Raw genomic sequence first — 23,364 nt, 5'->3', positions numbered from 1 at the left:
CCAGAAGAGTGTAACTGAATAAAATTAAATTCTTCTTATTGTGGCTACAAGGCAGTTAGTTACAAGGCTTGGCTAGATGTGGTTCAGCCACAGCTGAACACATTTCTGTCCCTTCTCATTAAACTCTGCTAACTCCGGTGCTGTGCAGGGATGTTTCAGCAGGGGGCGTATGAGGATGTGTTCCATGGCCTGTGGTTCAGTGCCACAGTCACACTCAGCATTCCGATCATCCAGATGTCCCCAGTTGGCAAGAGTGACTTTTGCACGTCTAACACCAAATTAATGAATTACCGTAATTTTCGGAGTATAAATCAATCTGGAGTATAAATCGCACCAGCCATAAAATGCACAATAACGTGAAAAAAAACCCGGAGTATAAGTCGCACTTTTGGGGCATATTTATTTGTCAAAATCCAACACCAAGAACAGACATGACATCGTCGTGATTTGCATTTCTAATTATTCCACAGACCCATATAACGATATATAAAGTATATTTCAAATAACGATCATATTACAACAATATTATCAAACGATCTGTGTCACTCCAAATAATGAAATCCATCGATCAAATTCCTCGTCCTTTGTCAACAAAGCCGCGCGTGCGCCCTGACGTCAGCCTCGTCGTTATTCCACAGATCTAGTTTCTAACTATATTGTAGCTAACACAGTACAAGCAAAGACGTGGGTTTGGTAAACGGCGCTTTATTTAACAAAACAAAAGTTCAACAAGGCAACAACTACTGAACTTCCAACCACGGAGGTGGAAGAGAGCTCCATAGAATAGGACCGGGCGTGCGTAAAAGCCATGTCCGAGCCCCATCCACCGTCCCCGGACAGCCACCCAGCCGAGCGCCGGCCCCCGACTTCCATCCACGGAGGTGAAAGAAAGCTCCGTAGAATATGACCGGGCGTGCGTAAAAAGCCATGTCCAAGCCCCATCCACCGTCCCCAGACAGCCACCTGGCCGAGCGCCGGCCCCCGACTTCCATCCACGGAGATGAAAGAAAGCTCCCGTCGAGAAGGACCGGGCGTGCGTAAAAGCCATAATAGTTTTTCAAACCTTCTGTGTCACTCCAAATCATTAAATCCTTCACTTTGTCACTTACAAACAAAGCCGCTAATTATGCCGGTAGTACGTGGGACCCTTCGTCATCCCGTGATCGACTCTTTGTCCTCGATGTAAACAACTACCGCGCCACTGACGTTACTTGAAATTCAAATTACAGCAATTCCTTGCTACATCGCGGTTCGTTTCTCGCGGGCTCCCATTTTATTTTGGACTTTTGAAAATTTGTGAAAAAAATTCACATATAAGTCGCACCCCCCCACCCAAACTAAGATAAAACCCGCGACTCATAGTCCCAAAATTACGGTAGTTGAAGCAATATTGCACATAGTGCCGCTGGTTGGCAGTTTCAATTTACCAACTTTTTTTTTAATCCTGTCAAGTTTGTTTAGCTCGGTGATCTCAGTAGGCTGTGGGAGCTTTTAAAGTGAGCCACAGGTCACTAAACTGTTATAAAAATATATGTACAACAAATAATGCATCTTTGCCTATCCATCTATGCCAGCATCTTAGTGACAAAAAGAATAAACAATCTATTGGATGTTAGAAAGTATATAATTGACATGTGTACACACTTTTTGTGACCTTTTTATTTGGATGTATCATGAGATTTTTCCCACTTAAAATATGTGCCTTGGTTCATTTAGGGTGAGAATCCCTTAGCTAATAGCTGAGTAGCAAGCATTATGCTGTATACTACTTGTACCCAAAAGAAAAGTAAATTGACATATTGGAGTTGAGGTTAGGTGTGCAATACTTGTTTCCACACTAAAATAACACACAAGTAGTGAATATTGTCATTATTGTACATCCTTTTACCTTAATAATAAAAATACCTCAATGGTTAATTGATCTGTATATAATACATATTGTACTGCAAAACCTGCTCGATGTATCACGTATGTATAGGGTGACCAAATTTTGATTTTCAAAAAAGAGGACACTTGACCCGGCCTCGAGATGACACACATAGAATATTCATGTTTGTCGCGCAAAACTTCAGTCATATAAATGCAAGTGTAAACTAATTAAAGAAGGATATTCTCATCAATTTATAGAACCCTCCTAGACAGGGTGTTAAAAAATGGACATGTCCGATTAAAAGAGTTTGGTCACCGACATGGACATACTATAACCAAAAGTAGAGATATATTTAACTAAAAAAAAAAAGTGTAGTCTTCCTTTATAATAAAAAAAAAAAAGTCTGAAAACTGTATTTATTTAGTGCCCATTACTGTCTCAAGGCTGTGGTTACACATTGCCGGGTCCATCAGTGAAAGCTCTCTAATCTCCTCCAAGAGTAAGTAGAGGTTTGGACTTTTGCTTTGGCAAAACTCTTGCTCCTCTTTGGATAGTTTGGACTGCCGTGTCGCTTTCCCCTGAGCCTGCTGGGATGCCTCTTCGGCTAAGCGCACCACTTCCTGAACCAGCTGGCTCCGGTTATGTGACTCTGTCTGGTGGAGTGTCACACTCCGGTGCGGCCTGTTCCTGACAACTTCAAGGTTGACACTGTCAGCGTGACAACGCGATGACTGTACAGAAATGCGAACCTGAAGGAAAAAGAAAACTCAAGTTGGATTACATCACATCTCACTTATTCCACTGGAAAAAAAGCTTGGGAAGAAGGTAGAATAGTCAACAACCTCCGTTGCGTAACTGATAGGAGGAAATTGCTGTGGTTTGAATATGTTGTTAGGGATGCAAACAATTTTTCAAAATGTGAATCGTACACAAAAGACAATTATGAGGAATTACATTTTCAACAAATACATGCACTACTTGACAAGTGCACTTTAAACCTGTCTACTTGGAAAATAACTTTGTAGTTTTACCATCCAAATTGAGTGACTAAAGCAGTGAAGCATGTTCATCTATTGAAAATCACCAATGCTGTACAGTATAACTGGGTTGAGCCTCAAAATATCCAAGCTTTTTGGAGACTTACAGTGATGTGGCAGAATAGTGTGAAGGTGGTGGTTCCAATGGAGGACGTGGTTGTGATGCAGTCAGAATAACGGCGCACTGAACCGCTCTGCCACTCGCAGTGGCCATCCTGTCCTGCAGAGACCACCTGACCTTCTCGGTTTTTCAGGTACGCAGGCCCCTTGATGCCATACCTACAGCACAGCATTTATGATGTAAACAAAAAAGTAAACAGTAACTTTAATGCACGGTATTTAGGGGTTTTAGAGTGTTCAAAGGTTTTGCAAGGATTAGCTGAATAATTAGAATATTTTACTGTTCAACCAGTGGCCATGATACTGAGCAGCATAGCATCAGATTTGTTTCTAATGTTGGACGACAGAAATCAGTAAGAATGATTAGAAATGTTTTCTTAAAGTATATGAATACATCGTGCCAGGCAAACTTGATTTCTTACATATTGTATGGTATGGGCATCCCAGTAGCTGTATCAAACAGTACATTGGCGATTTGAGCCAAACTGATCTGGTTGGTAAATATGACGAACAAAACTCAATGTAAGGCAAAGTTGAAAACTTACAGTGGCACAAACGCCAACACGCCATTGTCTCGGATGGCGTAAATGACAGCATTGGCCACACAGCACTGATCCTTGTGAGGGTCCCTTTCTTTGAAATACAGACACTGAAATAACTCGGTGGAGACCTTTTGCACCTGTTGGGCTGCCTGCAAATGTCACATGGCAGTCAGTTCCCAGAGGTACACAACTAAATAGATTTAAGTACTATCCCATGGGTTAAATACCAATCGTAGAAGCGAAACAAAAAAGAACCGACCCTATTTTTCTTGTTGATATGATGAGCCAACTCGTCTAGTTCCTTGCTACATGCTGGCGCTTTAGCAGGGCTCCGCCCACTCTCCACCTCAATGGCTGCTGCCAGAAGGCGGTGCACCACAATGTCTGCATAGCGACGAATGGGTGATGTGAAATGTGTGTAGCGATCCAGAGCCAAACCTGTAAAGTGACATTTCGTCACAGGCAGTATGTTAGAATAACTAACTTAATGTGTCATTGCATTTCAATAGCCAATGGTTACTTCAAATATAGTGTATTGTTTTGCATACCATAATGGTAGTACTGGTCTTGCGAAATGGCACCAGTCGAGAAATACAATGCCTGAGACATGGCTTGGGTGGCCATCATTCTGAGCAGCCTGTTTAGCAGTGAGTCCTGTGGATCCACAGCCTTGTCCAGAGAGTCAGCTAAAGCCTTATTGGACCTTCACAGAATGGCAGGGAAATAGCAAAGAGCTACAATAAATAGCTCTGGACGTTGACGTCATGGAAATTCAAAATTTGCAAATATTCACCCATCATCATAACACCCGCAACTGACACATGATAAGAAAGACAAGACTATCGTATATGAGAACCTGGTATCGATGGTGAAACCCTTGGATTTGGCGCTTTCCACCAGTTGGCTGAAGAACTCCTGTCGTGGTGGCGGGTGATGGCGAAGTAGAGCCTGATGAGGAAAGACCTCCTGGATTATGCGCGCCACCCAGTGGTTGGCGTAAATCATGCACTCGGCCACTGTCTCATGGATCTCCAGGGGTTGGCGTGGGACCAGAGCTGTGATGTTTTTTTCATTGTCTAGCTGTGCGCGTACCTAGGACCAAAACATTGACATGAGAAAGTAATAGGACAAGGAAGTATTCTAAGTGCTTATGAAGTGACTATTTATGTGTACTGCTGTTTTCAAGTAAATAGGAGTGAAAACTTGGCTCCGAAGTGCGTCACATTCAAAAACCATACCTCGACACCTTCCAGTTCCAACGCACCGCCTTGATCTCGCTGCGCCCGAAGATGTCTTGCCACATGGGTGAGCATCTCCAGAGCCTGCTTGAGCTGAGCTAATTTGGCGTCCTTCTCGGAGGAGCTAAGTTGGGTCAGCTCCGGTACCTCGGCTTGCTCGCCATTGAGAAGGGCCTGCGCGAGCTCATAGTGGAGCTGGTAGGAAGAGCGAATGACGGTTCTACCGTACCACACTTTGTTGACGGCGAGGGTGTGCGCGTCCAGCTCCCACAGCACGCTCATTGCATACCTAGATTGTAAGATTGTAAATTGTAGAAGCATGTATTATTCATTATACTTCAAATTTGTGCAGTGAACCCTGGATAGAATGCTAATTTTTAACTAATTCGTTTGGTTGGTGTTCAAAGTATTGAGAAAAGTCTGAATATATAAGACTGGATCTTGCCCTCTCTCTGTCTCCCGAAATGTAACAACAAAAATGGGGCTTCACTGTAAATCAAGGTCAATTAAAAAAAACTTCACCAACCTGTCGACTCCTCCCAACAGAGAGCAGATATTTGCACTAAGAATTGCTGGTAACATGTCATACCTGCGGTCTGCAAGGTAGTAAGTTGTAGCCCTGAAACAAATATGAGGCATGTACATTTTGAGTTTTTATATTTTTTTTCTACATTGCAGTGGTATGGGGCGAGTGGGGGTTTGTCATAGACTGCAGCTCAATAATAATAAATGTTATATTAGTTTTTCTTCTTTTGTACTATCTCCATGGAAATATATGAAAATTTTGATATCTAACTCCCTTCCGCTTTGCTGTGCGCTGCTTGTCCTTCTGCTATCCACAGCTGCTATCCACAGCCCACAGAGCAGCATTGCCATAATAGTGCTCTCTTGCAGATTGTAAGAAAACACAATGCGCAGTATTGCACCAGGCCCGTTAATTGTCACACTTGGTGATTGAACACGACGCAACGGCTGTCATAAACCCTGGCTTGCTGTGAGACCCGTGGCAAAACGGGACACAACTTAATAGGATCATGAGATGCCAGGCATATCATGCTTCACTTCTCACTACAGAATGCCTCCCTCCGAGTTTTGATACCCCCTACGATGTGCTTTCAGGTTTTCACCGCGTTTCACTACGGCCAATTAGATTTCTCATCCCCATTGTGACTGCCATGGCAATTTTTATGACAGTTTAACAATCTGTTAGCGTGCGAATCTCTAAGTGCCTGGCGATTTGATTCGATTTCGACTTTCAGGGTCACGATTAGATTCAGAAACTTTTTTCGATTCAAAAATTATTGTTGCATTTCAATGGTCTAAAACATTTTGTCAGAATTATGCCAGTGAAAAGATGAAAATAAAATGCATGGAATAGACTTTTTATTTTTAAACAATTCTTTCAGGTTCTGTAAATACAAATTTAAGTAACAATCATAGCTGTGTTGAAGAGTAAAGAACAAAGTGCATTTTGCTCATCCATCCATCCATCCATACCGCTTGTCCCCACGGGGGTCGCGGGTGTGTTGGAGCCTATCCCAGCAGTCAAATAACCTCAATATCCTTATTTGCACAAAGTCAAACTTCACCTACCAAAAGGAAGAAAGAACATCAGGCACTTCCTGAAGTAAAATAATCTTAACAACGTAAACTATTCAATAACAATTCAATACTGTATCGTTTTAAATAACAGTGATATATTTTGAAGATTTCTGAACCATTAATGTAGCACCCAAATTGTGGCTTTTAGTGATGATGGGGCGGGTTGAATGATGCGTTCCTCCTGCTCTGTGCTCGCGGACTGCATTCTGTCAGTGAGCAGGTTAACTCCACGCTAGCGCCAGTAGCTCTGGCTGCCTTGTCTCTGGTGGGCGAGCGAGCGTGCTACGGTGGGGGAGCGGGCACGCTACAGTGAATGAGCAGGTGTGTAGGCGGTAGTGAGCATAAATAAAAGCAAATTTTTATCTTTTCACTGGCATAATTCTGACAAAAAGTTTTAGACCATTGAAATGCAACAATAATTTTTGAATCGAAAAAAGTTTCTGAATCTAATCGTGACCCTGAAAGTTGGAATCGAATCAAATCGCCAGGCACTTAGAGACTCGCACCCTAACAGATTTGTTAAACATAGAGAGTGCCGGATTCACAAGCAGCTTTGTGCTTCTCGATGGTCCCGCAGTGAGCAGGACTTGGAGGATAACAAAAAGAAAAAATCAGCTGCGATTGCTATGTCTTTTATAGTTGCTTAGGAAACAAAGGTAGTAGTTTATGTCCCTCTGGTGCAATGGTTCTTAACCTGGGTTTGATCGAACCCTAGGGGTTCGGTGAGTCACTCTCAGGTGTTCGTAAGAGCCTCCACTGCGGAGGTCTGAACAAACCTGATTTATTGTGTTAATTGGTGATGACGCTTATCTAAACTGGTCTCGCAAAGGCAACAGCAGAAATCACACTGATTTGCAGGTGTGTAATTTGTTGTGAGTTCATGCATTGTATTGGTTTTGTTCTCTGAACAAGATGATGTTCATGCACAGCTCTTTTTATGCACCAGTAAAAAACATCTACGTCTTGAATTTAAAAAAATATATATATATTTTTCACTTAAGAGGAGTTCGGTGAATGCGCATATGAAACTGGTGAGGTTCGGTAAATCCAACAAGGTTAAGAATCACTGCACTGGTGGCGTGGCGTGACACTTGGACTCTGGAGTGACACTTGCATAAGCAAGGGAACACCCACAATCAAGCTTGCGTGAGTAACGCCAGAGTTCATTTTGCGTCCTGGGTCAATGTAGCATAACAAACCCACGCGAGACAGGCTGGGCTTATTTTGTCAGTCATCAGTCAAATGGGCATCCGTCAGTGAGAGGTCTGTCGGCCCTTGACCTGGTTAAAGACGGTTACACCCACTTCGGTCTGTTCTCAGTCCATCCTTTTTTTAACTTTCTTGCCCTTAGGCCTTTGCCTGCAAAATGGGCGTCGGTCTGTGATGCAACGGCCCACCTCTGGCTGACACAAACATGATTTATTTGATTACTCTGCAGGACCAACTCGATCTCTTACCTTGCATGTGCCTCTAAGTCAGTTAGGGAGCCTTCAGCAACAAAGTGTGTAACATCAGCTATATGGACACCGAGCTCCAGTAGCTTTCCTCCAGCGAGGCTGCGCACAGACAGCGTGTCATCGACATCCTCACAGCCTGCGGGGTCGATGCTGAACACCAGATGACTCTCTCTGAGGTCCCGCCGCTTAGCCACCTGAGACGGATCCACCTTCCAGGGCTTCTCAGGAGAATTCACAGGCATTTCTCTTAGCTGGGGAGAACCATACATTACATTGAAAAAATCAAAATAAAATAGAAATTGTTTTCTTCACGACATAATTTAAACTAAATAATCTCTGACCTGTGCATCGGAAAAAGGAGGGACGTGGATGCAGTTTTCTATAAGTATGGTCTGTACTTCGGTCTCAAGCTCGCCAGCCCGACCCAGAACCCTCACACTGTGTCCATTAGGATACAGTGATGTGCTTTCCCATGAGTCAATGCGTACCACCACTCTATGGTCCTGGACAGAAGGGGACAGGAAGGTTATGTTTTGTTGATGAGCGCTCGAGGGTACAAAGTGATGATTGGAAGTTCATCTGCATGAATCTCTACTAGACTTAATTGAGGATTAATTCTTCTTTGAATCACATCAAGTTGTCCATTTCCTGAAGGGCCATCAAATTGCAACCATCATGTTGGCAGTATGATCTTCTTTTTCCCATACTTAGCTATTTTTATGCCACATGTTGGTCTAAAACCTTTGCCAGAATGTCTTTTATCAAATGTCTTGGGGAGGATCTTGGCAAACAGGGAAGCTGTTCTTTTTTGTCAGCAGTGGTTTTTACCTCGAAACTCTCCCATGGATGCCATTTTTGCCCGCTGTCTTTCTTAAGATTGTGTTGTGACCTTTAGTGATTCAGTGAGACCAGCTGTGCTTTTGATGTCATTCTGGGTTATTTTGTAACCTCCTGAGTGAGTTGTCAATGCACTCTAAGAGTAATTTTTGTTAGATAACTACTCCCTGGAAGGTTTGTCACTGCTTTCTATATTTGTGCTTTGACCATAGCTTGCTAAAAGCACACAAAAAAAAGTGACCAGCAACACTGCTACCTTTTAAACTGCCGCTTCAGAGGTGAGTTAATGGGCAATCTGAAAAACATTGATCATCAACTGGCTGGTTAAATCCGGCCCATCTAACTGTTCAAGTCGGCCCGCGACTGGAGTTCATAATTATGAGGATCAAAGAAAAAAAATCTCTGTTTAAAGAAAAGCCTGACATAAAGTCCTTCAGTTTTGTCATGAAATGGGAAAAATATATACATATTCATTTATACAGTATCGCGCTTACAACAGCTGCCAAACAAACGTCAAACAATAATGTTATGCCAAAGTTTGATTTTTAACTTTTATTTGAGGGTCTGACCCCCCAAGGTCTGGTTAAATTCTGCCCCTCTGACAAATATAGTTGGTGATCCCTGTCATAAAATATGGCTTAATATTGCCCTCAGCATTTGGAGGTGGATCACATCCAGGGGTGTCAAAATAAATCTTTCTCTCTTTCTCTCTTTCTCTCTTTCTCTCTCCATCCATCCATCCATCCATCCATCCATCCATCCATCCATCCATCCATCCATCCATCCATCCATCCATCCATCCATCCATCCATCCATCCATCCATCCATCCATCCATCCATCCATCCATCCATCCATCCATCCATCCATCCATCCATCCATCCATCCATCCATCCATCCATCCATCCATCCATCCATCCATCCATCCATCCATCCATCCATCCATCCATCCATCCATCCATCCATCCATCCATCCATCCATCCATCCATCCATCCATCCATCCATCCATCCATCCATCCATCCATCTATCTATCTATCTATCTATCTATCTATCTATCTATCTATCTATCTATCTATCTATCTATCTATCTATCTATCTATCAAACGTGATAATTGGCCTTAATAAGCGCAACTATAATACTGATAAAAAATGGCCATAATCGCCTAAAATGCAATCGAGAGGCCAGTGAAGATTCACACCTCTCATCACTGACCTGTGTGTTACTGTCAGCAGTGAACTTTTGGAGGAGTAAGCCATCCAATCGACATTAGCCTGAGGTTTTGCAAACACTATTAAAGGTTGCCTTTTGTTGCCTCTTCCGACAGCTATCTTTGAAGAATTGAATCAAAAAAAAATATTTTGGCTTTTTAGTAACAAAACACTCGTCTGGTAGGTTGTGTTACTGAATAAAGTAAACCAGACCTGCAAGGCGTCAGCCTGTTGTGTGCTGATGCGGATCTTCGGGATGCGATAGTCCCAAGGCACAGTCAGGATGCGCTGAGAATTCCTGCTTTGGGCCTGCGGGCTCTCCCTTGGAGGGAATGTTACCACATAGTCCCTCCAATTCCTCTGCAGGATCCCCACAACACTCCCTGCAAGTTTGATTATTCACACATCAGAATGAAAACAGAAATAGAAGAAAAACTCGGTTGACTGTTTTCGAACTAAACAAAACGTGCAATTTCAGATGAGGCCCTACCTGTAGGCATAGGTTTACTTTGGATGTCCTCTCCATTCTTCTCCTCCAATTGTCCTTCTGTCAGGGCATTAAACTTCCCTCTCCATTGGCTCTTTGGCAAAAACTCCACCACAACCACGTCGCCATGCACAGCCCTGTTACGATTCTTATTTCCATACACCAACACCTCACTGCTGAGTTCTACAGCAGATGAAGGATGGGTGGGTCATAGGAGAGTAAATTACAAAGACAGTCATGAAAATGTCTCACAAAAAAGAAAAAAAAACTACATTGTTTCTCTATCTAGCTTAGAATGAATCATAAAACAAGGACGACTCTTTATTGCTGCAATACTGCACCTGTATTTTTATTGGTGAGACCTTCTGTTCTGACAGAAGCTTCCGTTTGTGCTCTGTGTTTGTTGACACTCAGAGTTCCCTGAAAACAATGAGGGGAATGTGTGATTGATATTGATCTAAGAGAGATTTCTGTTAACAAAATGTGTATGGCTCGGATATGGAGAACCTGGATGAAGCTTGAAATAAAGACACACCTAATTTTGAAAAAAGCACCAACACCCTTAATCTGTATGATAAATGGCCACAAGATTGTCAGACACAGGATATATTATCGAAATGGGGCTGTGACTGCGGCCAAGTAAATCATGAAATTTCAATCATTGGCGGTTATACATCACTGTGTCAATGGAGTGAATATATTTACATTTTTGTGTTCAGTGCCACTGCCAAAATACAAACAACCATTTTATAAACAATTATATCCAAATTCCGGCAAATAGAGAGCAATAATGGGTAAGAAACATGGAGCCCTCAGTAGGACAGCTTTGAGAACAGATTCATTCCTTCAAAACCATTTACAGGTCTTATAATATAAGATCTATATATGCTCTATATAAGCCAAATTTCACCACACCCAGATGTGTGTGTGACGATGATCATTGGGACTTTTACATCGAGCATATATCAGTATACTCAACCCAATCAGATAAAAAAATATTTTGAAATATTACAATATCTATTTTTAGATGACCTGTCTACGTTTAATGAGAACAAAACTTGTTATTCATCTCTTGTCTTGTTTATTGTGGAGGCACAAATCTTAGCTCATTGAATCTTGTCAAAATTTTCATGAGCTCAATAACTCCCCTTCAATTTAACACATAGGTGGGGTGCAATTTTTTGACGCCCCAAGCTATTGACGTCCACAGAGATAAGCTTGAAGGGGAAAACTTGTCATTTGGATTTAAAATATGCTGTCTCTTTTGGGACACCAAACTTGTACTTTTCACAAAAGTTGCATAATCATTTTGCACTAAATAGGAGAGAAGATTGATTTTGAATTCAATTCTCAATATTATGGGGAGACAGTGCTTGAAACGAGCACTTGAGAAATCGCTCCTCCTTGTTCCACCCACATGGGCCACAGCATTTGGGGAAATTCCGTTGGATCAGTCAGCGAAGAGAATTACAATAATCCCTCTTAGAGCTCACAAAAACTGTTATTTGTGCATCAACTACCAGAGATATCATTTGTTTTGTTTCCTTGTTTAAATTCCAACAAGTGAAGAGGCATTCTCCCTAACCCCTTGTAGAAAAGGAAGATTAGATATTGGTCCATAATTGTCTGACAAATAGTCTGTCAATAAAGACACTGATCATGTGAATTACTGCAGTCATACGTTTCTCCAAGGACACACTACTTGACTAAACTGACGGCAGGGGGTGATTCATTTTTGTCTCTTAACATTGAAATTTATGGTAATATATTGTAAAATTGTCTTTTGTGAGTGTGACACATGGATTGAGAGCACTGTGATATTTTGTTGTCTTTGCTACTGTGCTGAAGGTAAATTGATGGTGTTTTTTATGTATTTTCAAATTAAAATTGAGTAAATGATTATTCTGTCTTTAAAGAGGGCATTTCAGTAGGTTGTAAGACTGGCTGAGAGTAATTAGGAATTACTTCCTAATTAATACTTTCTGACAAGTTTGGATATTGGGTAAATCGATAGCTGCTTACAGGAAAGATAGCTGTGTTGTTCACAACATCATTCTGTCTTTCTTTCATTCATTTTCTGAACTGATTTTTCTCACGAGGGTTGCAGGTGTGCTGGAGCCTATTTCGGGCTGTTGGTGGGGTACACCCTGAACTGGTTGACAGACAATCACAAGGCACAGAGACGAACAACCATTCACACTCACACTTATGGGCAAGTTGGATTGCTCAATCAGCCTACCCATGCATGTTTTTGGGATGTGGGAGAAAATCAGGGGGAAACCCACGGGGAGAACATGCAAACTCCACATGCAACCTCTGCACTGCTAACCAGTTGACCACCTCGCTGCCTCATGGTCAACATTAGTGTGGAAATCATCTGCAGTCTGTTGCGATGCTATGGCACTGAGTTAGAGATAAGAGCATGAGCGAAGGTGCTTACCTCACAGTTGAGAGGTCCTGAGTTTGAATCTAGGACTAGTGCTTCCGGTACGGATTTTCTTTAGGTCTGAACAAAACTGAATGTGTTTCTAAAACATCCATCAACTATCTGAGAAAACATAACTGCAACCAAAAACGAAATAGTGCACTCATGACTACACTTTCTTTTTTTATGTTTTTGTCTTACTAAACTTGATAACAATATTGACAATACAAATGAATTAAAAACTAAAGTGTAAAAAACAGGCCGATAAAACAGAATAGGGAATTTGCGTATGTAGACTGGATCTGTAGACTAATGATAATTGACTTTTTCAATGCTTTTTATACAGATGATTGGACCTTTGGAATGTCAACCCACCCATCATCGAGTGTGAAATTACACCATTAAGTAGTAAATTATAGCTGGCTATAGCCAAAACCTTGTCTGTAAGCAAGCTAATCCTGAATTTTGTGATGTGACAATTGAAAGGATACCACCCCACTTTCTATGCCCATTACTTGGCAGCTGCCTGAACACTCCAGATGTCCCTTGACAACAGGGAAGCGCTCTCACATCAAAGCCAAAATATAAAACAAATTCATTGTGAGCAAAGATTACCATTAGCTAACAGCAGCTAAGATGGTAAGAGACACGTACATAAATGTTGGAAGTTGTCAATGTGGGTGTGGAGGTATTGATGCTTGATGATTTGGCTGCTGCATGTGCCAAATGCATACATCTAAACACTCCTTTATTGACCAGTGTAATTTGTGTAAAGCATAATTTAAGGGTGTATTCAGACCGGAAAAGTCTTTTAGTCCACTTGTTTGGTCCGGATCAAAAGCGAATTTAATGTTTTTCATTTGGTGCGGTTTCTATTCAGACTATACATTTTGTAAGCTAAGTATATTTTTGTAAACACACCCACGCTGGTGACGATCTGTGCTCCCATTGGACAGCAATGACCAGGGTGGCACAGAGCACAGAGCCGGAAATCAATTTGATTCAATTAATTTTCAAACTGATGCACTGAAATGTTCCATTTCTATGAGTATATAATTAAAACAAATCAAATATGAAGATGCCAAAAAGCTTAAAAAAAAACCAGACACTGCAGTTACCCAATTGCATCTCATTTATGTCCCGGACAAAACGAAGACAAATAAATTAGTTTGGCACAATAATCTCAAGAGAAGATATGCCTTTAAAAAACTCTTCTCCACCCATTTATAATCCATAAAATACATATCGTAAATTAAAATGTTTTTTCATAAAAAACATAATTAATTAATTACCGTAATTTTCGGACTATAAGTCGCACCAGCCATAAAATGCACAATAAAGTGAAAAAAAAACATATAAATTGCACCGGAGTATAAATCGCACTTTTAGGGCAAATTTATTTGTCAAAATCCAACACCAAAAACAGACATGAACAGGCTAAACGATACAGTATGCTAACTTGACATATACACAAAGGAGGAGCTGAGAACGGGCCTGACGTAACATTCAGAGTTATTCAAGTAAGTATACGTTTATAAAACCATCTGTGTCACTCCAATTCATTAAATCTATCGATCTTGCTTTATGTAAACAATGCCGCGTATGCGCCACATATGCTGACGTCGGACCCGTTTTAAGTTGCATTTCTTTCATTCCAGACCCATATAATATATAAAGTATATTTCAAATAACTATCATATTACAACAATATTATCAAACCATCTGTGTCACTCCAAATCATTAAATCCATCGATCAAATTCCTCGTTCTTTATGTCAACAACGCCGCGCGTGCGCTGCAGAGATCTAGTATATAACTATATTGTAGCGTTACAAAGTACCAGGAAAGACGTGGGTTTGGTAAACGGCTCTTTATTTAACAAAACAAGAGTTCAACGAGCCAACAACTACTGAACTTCCAGCCACGGAGGTGGAAGAGAGCTCCATAGAATAGCAGCGGGCGTGCGTAAAAGCCATGTCCGAGCCCCATCCACCGTCCCCGGACAGCCACCCGGCCGAGCGCCGATCCCCGACTTCCATCCACGGAGGTGAAAGAGAGCTCCCGTCGAGATGGACCGGGCGTGCGTAAAAGCCATAATAGTTTTCCAAACGTTCTGTGTCATTAATCATTAAATCCTTCAAACTCTTTGTCGCTAATAATGCCGGTAGTACGTGGGGCCCTTTGTCATCTTCGTCATCCCGTGATCGAATCCTTTGCCATTTATGTAAACAACCGCCGCGCGGCACGGGTGACGTCACTTGCAGTTCAAATGACAGTAATCTCTTGCTACATCGCGGTTCGTTTATCGCGGTTTCACTACATCGCGGATTTTTTAATTTTGAAAATTTGTGAAAAAAATCACATATAAGTCGCTCCTGACTATAAGTCGCCCCCCTACCCAAACTATGACAAAAAACGCGACTTAAAGTCCGAAAATTACGGTAATTAAAAAAATGCATCATCAAACTCATGATACTTTAAGACACACCAGGAAGAATCAAACACAAACAGACACATTATACCTGGATATAGTGCCCAGACTTGATGCGAGCCTCCAGGACTTCAGCCGGTAGGTGGTCAGTAAACTCTTTTTCTGTGCACTCACTTTCCTTCTCTTGTAGAGCCTGGCGAATGGAGCTGTACAATTCATGAGCTGTCCGCAGCTCTAACCAGAAGTTTTGTAAATATTCCTACAAAATAATGACAAAAATTCAAGAGGTCTGTTTGAGCAATACATTGATGCAAACGATGACAGCTTCTTAATAATGTTAATAAATTCAGTGGAACAGACTGTAATTTTCTTTTATTGTATTGTCTACATTCATAGTTTAAACTTTAAATATACCACAATGCCTCTCCCCCAACATTAATAATACTGTATGGCAAACCTACCTTGGAACACTACGCATAAAAAAGGCTTGCATAGAACATCACTTAAAAAAACGCACTAAAATGTGCATGTAAATGCACATACGACGAATACTCTCATAACTTTCGCTAACAATAAATACAATGTTAAGATACTCCTTGACACACAAAGCTTGTCCCGCAGCCAAGGTGCATCACTTCAAGATACTTCCTCAGCACCAATGTTGTCTACTTTTTTATTAGACAAGGTTTTGGCATTACCTTATGGAATTTCAGGGTGTTATCAATGAGCACGGAAAAGGCAAATAGGTGAGTTTTTCTACAAATAGTGGGGGAAAAAAGAATAGGTACATTTGCCAAAAGGTAGCAAATCATGAATGAAGAGGATTTCAGTCATTAAAGAAAATGTGTGTTTTGCAAAATATACAACATGAAATGTGGCAAACGCATTTTATTTATGTTGGCAATTTGCTTGGCTTATTGAAAATTGCAGCTGAAGAATTCCAATGACACAGCATATGCTATTGTCAATTGTCAACACATCTACATAAAGGTTGCAATGTGATACTTAAAGGCTTCTGTACATACTGTACACAGTACTTGAGCTAGTCTACCTGTTAAAAGTAAAGAATGTCTACCATTCTCTGAGTGGTTGAATGTAGATTAGTGGTAGTTTATACCACCATATCAAAGCCCACAATCATTACATCAGAAAGCAATGAAGGTATTGAACATAATATTAGTGTCAGTATATGACAGCTGTGATGTGCTTGGGCTGGTTGTGTTCAGTCCTGTACCTGTACAGAGATGACATACACTCCAGACTGAAGGTTGCTGTATTGATTAATTATGTCCTGGTTCTCTGTGATCATCACAACAGCCATCATACCAGCTAGGTGGTTATAATACCAAACTGCTGCAGAGTACACACACCTGCATACACAAACAAAGATGACGCTACAAATGTTATATTTTTTCAATAGTAGTCAACAAAAAATTGCACACGTCGCTATTCTGTGCATTTCTCAATTTAGATCAGCACAAACTGCTAGCGTACTGGGTCGGACTTGAACAAAAAGGTCAAGTGTTTCATTAGAAGCTCACCTGGTCTGCCAATGTTCTTGACTCTCCCCATTCTCCCGCTGACAGAAAGAGAACTCTTGAAATTCATTTGCAAACAGAACACAATCATGCCGGGGGTCTTTCAGCAGGTTTCGCAGGCGGTTATATTGTCTGTTTAATGACATATCACAATGGAAATATGTTACACAGAAGCAACAATGGCTCAAAAACATTTTATTTTTGAAAGCAACATTGTGGAAATAAAAACTATGGTATTCTTTATCCAACAAAACGTTTTCACTTGAGAAAAAAAGTATGGCTCATGCGATGGCAGAAGAATCTAAGTAACTGATAACAAACAAAGGTTGGTGAGTGTGATATTGCTCAATTGATGTTAAGTTTTTTTTTTTTTTACACAAAACGATACCAAGTAAACAATAATTGGCTCATACAGAGTAATAAGGAAAAATGTTTTATAATATACTTTAAAGAAAAATTACATTGCATCTGATTATTTGATCAAACGATGATAGAATAGTACATTCTAAAACTATTTGATAGTTACAGCCCTTGGTGGTAGCAATGTACTCATTTGACTTCCCTAGCCTTCGAGTAAAAATAACTAACCACCCCTCCCAAGTTGTACCTCTGTTGTGTCACCAGTGAGTAAATGAACTGTGTACTTTACATCATCACTGCGTGAATGAGGTAACAAACTGTGAAATATAATTAGACTGAGTGCTCAAAAGATGCAGCTTGTTCTCCACAGCCAATATCTTCAGCCATCCTGAAAATCGTGGAAGTGCCGCCATATGTAATTACGTCAGCTATTTACCATTTGTGCTTCTAATCATTTGGACTGATATGCGAGTGCTTCAGCGATGTTCTAGTTGATGAGTTGTTATAGAGTTGGATGTAAACTAAAGGTGGCCACTGATACATTGCTCTCTTTCATGATTGATGATGATAAATGTATGCAACAGTTGTTTTTTCCTCAATATCATGCAATCATGGTAACCTGTCAAAAATTATACCACGAATATCATGGACTGTGCAATTTGGCATAAACCTATTTCAATTACATTTCCTATGAATACATTTATTGTATTCCGCTAACAGATGAAACCGCTTCAGTAAAACTAAACTCACATGTTGTGTTTCAATAGAGCCTTTGTTCAAGGGACTAGACACTGTAGTAATTTCTGACCTGTTATGACATCAGCATTAACTCATGCCGGTATGTCCAGCTAACACTGTCACAAGTAAAACTTCACCATATTGATGATGCAACATTTTAGAACAGCCCAGTAAGCAGAACGTTCAACAAATTGCAATGAAACCAGTCATTTGGGACTCCTTACTTCTCCAATATTCATCAAGCTTGTCAACAGCAATCCTGGATGTTTGTGTTGGAGAGATGCATATCATGTCACCGACTCATTCTCATTTAGCTTAATCAGCAGAGCGCTGATTTAATGAGGCTAACCGCTGTCAACTCTTGGACAAGGGCTGTGTATTGGCCCTGTTGTACCGAAAGTTTAAAAATAGATATTTGACCATAGAGTATCCATCCATCCATCCATCCATCCATCCATCCATCCATCCATCCATCCATCCATCCATCCATCCATCCATCCATCCATCTTCTTCCGCTTATCCGGGGTCGGGTCGCGGGGGCAGCAGCTTTAGGAGGGACTCCCAGACTTCCCTCTCCCCAGCCACTTCATCCAGCTCATCCCGGGGGATCCCAAGGCGCTCCCAGGCCAGCCGAGAGACATAGTCTCTCCAGCGCGTCCTGGGTCCTCCCCGGGGTCTCCTACCGGTGGGACATGCCCAGAACACCTCCCCAGGGAGGTAATAATTGTGGGTTGGTAATGTACATTTAAGTTTGCTTCTCACAAGTAAAATTCAGATAAAAACATACAAGTCCATGAGAAACTTATTGCATGTCTTTGCGATATGCATATTGGAGCAGGCAGTATCACTATCAATATAGATATATATTGTGTGCTACTATAAATACTATGAACAAAACAAACCAAGGTTTACTGACCTGCGTCCTTTGCAGTGATGGACAGCTTGGCAGGCTGTTTGGGTGAGAATGATGCCCTGCAGCTCTCTAAATTCCAAGATCTCCTGGTAATCCAACACCACGCCAACATCAGGCACGACATAATGGGTCAAATCTCCAGGCAACATTTTACCATCTGACAAAGGTGAAGGGAGGTCAGAAGGGTAGGATTTTTTTCCCTTTCTCAACCACTTCATTATTTTGTATTATATAATATTAATTTTCTTTAAATGGACTCTATGCGGTACTACAGCCATGTACGGGCAGAATTACGTATTTATTTACATTCTTAACGTGTTTCCGCAATACTAAAACATCACTCATCCAATATAAGAGCTGTATGAAAAAGGATGCCCTTAGAAACTTTATCATGTTTGTAAATGCCACAGCATTATCATTGCATTCGTAGCTGTTGCATGCATTTATTGTGGTTGTTTGACATTTATTGTGGTTGTTTGCAATAACTGGACTGCAGAACGGTGTTTTGAATGCCGTTTCAACTTGTCTGTCTGGCTAACCCTTAGCATCACATTGAACTCAATCGTGATATACCAGTAGGCCTAACTGCCAGATAATACCTTGCACACTTATGCTGTTGAGCAAGAATATTAGTTTCTGTTTCGTTGTCCTACGTGCCTTTAATAAAAGTCAGTTGAATGATGGCTCAAGTTTACCGTTGTCACAGCTGGCAAGACAGAGAGAGCTGTAGCATGGAACTTGCTCCCTCAAGTAATGTTCGCGAACAACACGAACCTTTCTGCCCCGACTACTCTTCAAATGGAGAGTTTTTTCAGTTTTAATCATTTTGTGAGGACAACATGGAGCCATATACGTACACCTGGTTTTATCCGATAGCTATTCTACAGAAACGCGAAAAATCAATTGGAAACACATTAGCTCAAGTTTAAGGAAGCGCAAAGCTAGGCACAACAAATGACGCCACGACGCGACGTCAAAACGTATAGCTGCATTCATGTACCATTGGAAATTATGGCATTCGTTTTCTTTGCATTATAAAATATACTAATTCATTGGTAGGACAACAAATGCACGTTAAATGACTACAATAAGACAGCTTTCACTCGAGTTATATATGATATCGTATATATTTCGCAAAATGAAGAAAACATAAGAAAGTCATCATTTTTGCTGGAAAGTTTTATTTCATTTGCAAATTGTAATTGTTATTTTTTGTTAAAATGCAATTTAAACTTTCTGGAAATGTTATTTAATTTGCAAATTGCATGTGTAATTGTTATTTTTTTTGTTAAAATGCAATTTAAACTTACTATATCACTGGAATACTACATTACATTATTCCAGTAATTGAATAAAAAAAAGTTACAAACCTGCAACTATTGTCGGTGTTTTCCAACCTTTATTGAGCCAAGGCAGATTCTACAAAGAAAAAACCACACACCACCAATCAAAACTGTCCCAAAAGCATGAAATTTGATCTTGTTTAAGTTTGTTTGTTTGTTTGTTTGTTTGTTTGTTTGTTTGTTTGTTTGTTTCGGCAAGTACATAAACAACACACTTATTACAGCTTCATTTCACATTATGTTTAACATGACTCGTCGAAAAGGGAAGCGGGTTGAAGCAATTCTGCTAATCCAGTCCCGGCCCGATTACAACCAAGATTTCACTGCCAGACACACAAGCTACATTACTACAGTACTACCTACGTATATACCACCATAACCATGAAAAGGGAGAAAGAAAACCGAAATTTGACTAGTATAATATGGTTAGAATACAGCAATAACAAATAAACTGGGAGTTTATATAACAAGTTTAAACAAAGTAAAACAGAAATTTGAACAGGATAACATATGGTTTGAATACAGCAATGACTAGTTAACAGGAAGTTTGACAAAAAAATATAGCAGTTTGATTTGAATACAGTAATGAGAAGTTGATTGTGTTTTAACATATTTTCACAGTTTGATTTGAATACAACTGTAACAATTTAATCAATTTCCAGAGAATTTGAGTCACAATCTCACAGGCACCCCCGGGCGCTGTCACTTGTACCAGGCGGCACCCTCACTGACTGAACACAGCTAATCGTCTCCTGCTCTGGCCTCCTGTAGCCCGACCATTTTCTTATAGAATTTAGACATCTCAAGACGGAGCGTTGCCATCATCTCTCTGGCCTCTCTGCTCTCAGCCCTCAGGTTGCTTTCCAAAGCTGGAAGTCCCTCGTGTCCAAGGGCGCCAGACTTCATTTCAGCTTATTTAACAGGTGCAACCCCATGAGGGTCAATGTTGAGTGGAGAAGGTCTGGTCGATTGCACTGAGAACCTAAATTAGAAGATCTACAGCTTATGATACAGTTCAGAAGTGCCTGCTCCTGTCGCAAAGAGATCAACTCCCAGTGTGCCCTCAAGACTGCAACTCCCTCTCATTTATGTATTATACACTCAGCAGTTCAACATTCCACAATACCGCCTGTCCCCATGGGGGGTCATGGGCGTGTAGGAGCCTATCCCAGCCGTCATCGGGCAGTAGGCAGAGAACACCAAGAACCGGTTTCCAGCCAATTTCAGGGCACACAGACGAACAACCATCCACACTCGCACTCACACCTAGAGGCAATTTGGAGTGCTCAATCAGTGTACCAAGCATTTTTGGGATGTGGGCAGAAACCCACGCAGGCACGGGGAGAACATGAAAACTCCACACAGGTAGGGCCGGAGGTGGAATCGAACCCGCACCCTCCTAACTGTGAGGCGGACGTGCTAACTAGTGCCCCACCGTGCCGCTACATTCCTCAATATTATTTATGTAGTATATCGCTATCAGCATTGACAACAGTGTTGAAGAGTAACATTTGCACACTTCAGCCGCACAGGCAGCAGCCATAATACAAGAGATTTTTGTTCACTGGAAGCAAGTGTTAAAATATCAACAGTCCTCTGCGCCCAAGTCTCAGTTTGAATTGTTTGTTAGGGGGCATATCGAGTTTGGCATTTTTGTTTTTCTTCTTCAAAAAAGAACTTCTGTAGGGTGCGTGTGCCCTTTGTTTTCATAGTCACAGAAAAATACTGATTTCGACTGTTACACATTCACAAACGTTTTTAATCACCATTGACATACTCAGTAGTGTTTTCAATATACCGTAATTTTCGGACTATAAGTCAGGGTTTTTGTCATAGTTTGGGTGGGGGGGGGGCGACCTATACTCAGGAGCGACTTATATGTGATTTTTTTCACAAATTTTAAAAATTCAAAAATCTGCGATGTAGTGAAACCGCGATAAACGAACCGCGATGTAGCAAGGGATTACTGTCATTTGAACTGCAAGTGACGTCACCCGTGCCGCGCGGCGATTGTTTACATAAAGGGAAAAGGATTCGATCACGGGATGACGAAGATGACGAAGGGCCCCACGTACTACCGGCATCATTAGCGACTTTGTTTGTAAGTGACACGGAGGACAAAGAGTTTGAAGGATTTAATGATTTGGAGTGACACAGAAGGTTTGAAAAACTATTATGGCTTTTACGCACGCCCGATCCTTCTCGACGGGAGCTCTCTTTCACCTCCGTGGATGGAAGTCGGGGGCCGACGCTCAGTCGGGTGGCTGTCCAGGGACGGTGGATGGGGCTCGGACATGGCTTTTATGCACGCACACTCCTATTCTATGGAGCTCTCTTCCACCACTGTGGATGGAAGTCGGGGGCCGGCGCTTGGCCGGGTGGCTGTCCGGGAACGGTGGATTCTCCGTGGCTGGAAGTTCAGTAGTTGTTGGCTCGTTGAACTCTTGTTTTGTTAAATAAAGAACCGTTTACCAAACCCATGTCTTTCCTGGTACTTCGTTAACGCTACAATATAGTTATATCTCTGCAGCGCACGCGCAGCGTTGTTGACATAAAGAACGAGGAATTTGATCGATGGATTTAATGATTTGGAGTGACACAGATGGTTTGATAATATTGTTTTAATATGATAGTTATTTGAAATATACTTTATATATCGTTATATGGGTCTGTGGAATAATTAGAAATGCAACTTAAAACGGGTCCGACGTCAGCATATGCGGCGCATACGCGGCATTGTTTACATAAAGCATGATCGATGGATTTAATGAATTGGACTGACACAGATGGTTTTATAAACGTATACTTACTTGAATAACTCTGAATGTTACGTCAGGCCCGTTCTCAGCTCCTCCTTTGTGTATATGTCACGTTAGCATACTGTATCGTTTAGCCTGTGTTGCTGGTTCATGTCTGTTTTTGGTGTTGGATTTTGACAAATAAATTTGCCCCAAAAGTGCGACATATACTCCGGTGCGACTTATATGTTTTTTTTCACTTTATTGTGCATTTTATGGCTGGTGCGACTTATACTCTGGAGCGACTTATAGTCCGAAAATTACAGTAATTAATCAATTGATGATGATAATATTGTTTTAATATGATAGTTATTTGAAATATACTTTATATATCGTTATATGGGTCTGTGGAATAATTAGAAATGCAATTTACAGCGGGTCCGACGTCAGCATATGCGGTGCATATGCGGCATTGTTTAC

At 41.1% G+C, this 23,364-nt stretch overlaps 1 protein-coding gene across 3 annotated transcripts; it reads right to left on the bottom strand.

Moving 5' to 3' along the window:
• Window positions 1–3: 3 nt before the first annotated feature.
• Window positions 4–19,778, bottom strand: dis3l (DIS3 like exosome 3'-5' exoribonuclease). Of its 3 annotated transcripts, none has more exons than XM_085907920.1 (18): window positions 19,499–19,778; window positions 18,807–18,960; window positions 16,796–16,924; window positions 16,489–16,624; window positions 15,346–15,513; window positions 10,741–10,819; window positions 10,403–10,582; window positions 10,126–10,295; window positions 8,208–8,369; window positions 7,867–8,117; window positions 5,334–5,426; window positions 4,808–5,096; window positions 4,426–4,661; window positions 4,118–4,272; window positions 3,829–4,007; window positions 3,573–3,718; window positions 3,015–3,186; window positions 4–2,619 (listed from the first exon to the last, which is right to left on the bottom strand). In XM_085907920.1, exons 1-18 carry the CDS (start codon window positions 19,650–19,652, stop codon window positions 2,287–2,289), a joined length of 3,186 nt encoding a protein of 1,061 aa, XP_085764046.1. In that variant the 5' UTR covers window positions 19,653–19,778; the 3' UTR covers window positions 4–2,286. The 3 variants fall into 3 exon arrangements, with proteins under 3 accessions (XP_085764046.1, XP_085764047.1, XP_085764048.1); XM_085907921.1 differs by having other exon boundaries at window positions 5,397–5,426; XM_085907922.1 differs by lacking the exons at window positions 18,807–18,960; window positions 19,499–19,778 and adding an exon at window positions 18,115–18,375.
• Window positions 19,779–23,364: the final 3,586 nt, after the last annotated feature.

Source organism: Syngnathus leptorhynchus, chromosome 3, assembly GCF_054491065.1.
Source record: "Syngnathus leptorhynchus isolate UIUO chromosome 3, UIUO_Slep, whole genome shotgun sequence".
Classification (NCBI taxonomy): domain Eukaryota; kingdom Metazoa; phylum Chordata; class Actinopteri; order Syngnathiformes; family Syngnathidae; genus Syngnathus; species Syngnathus leptorhynchus.
Note: the sequence above shows the minus strand (reverse complement) of the source record. Positions and strands in the feature narration are given on the sequence as shown.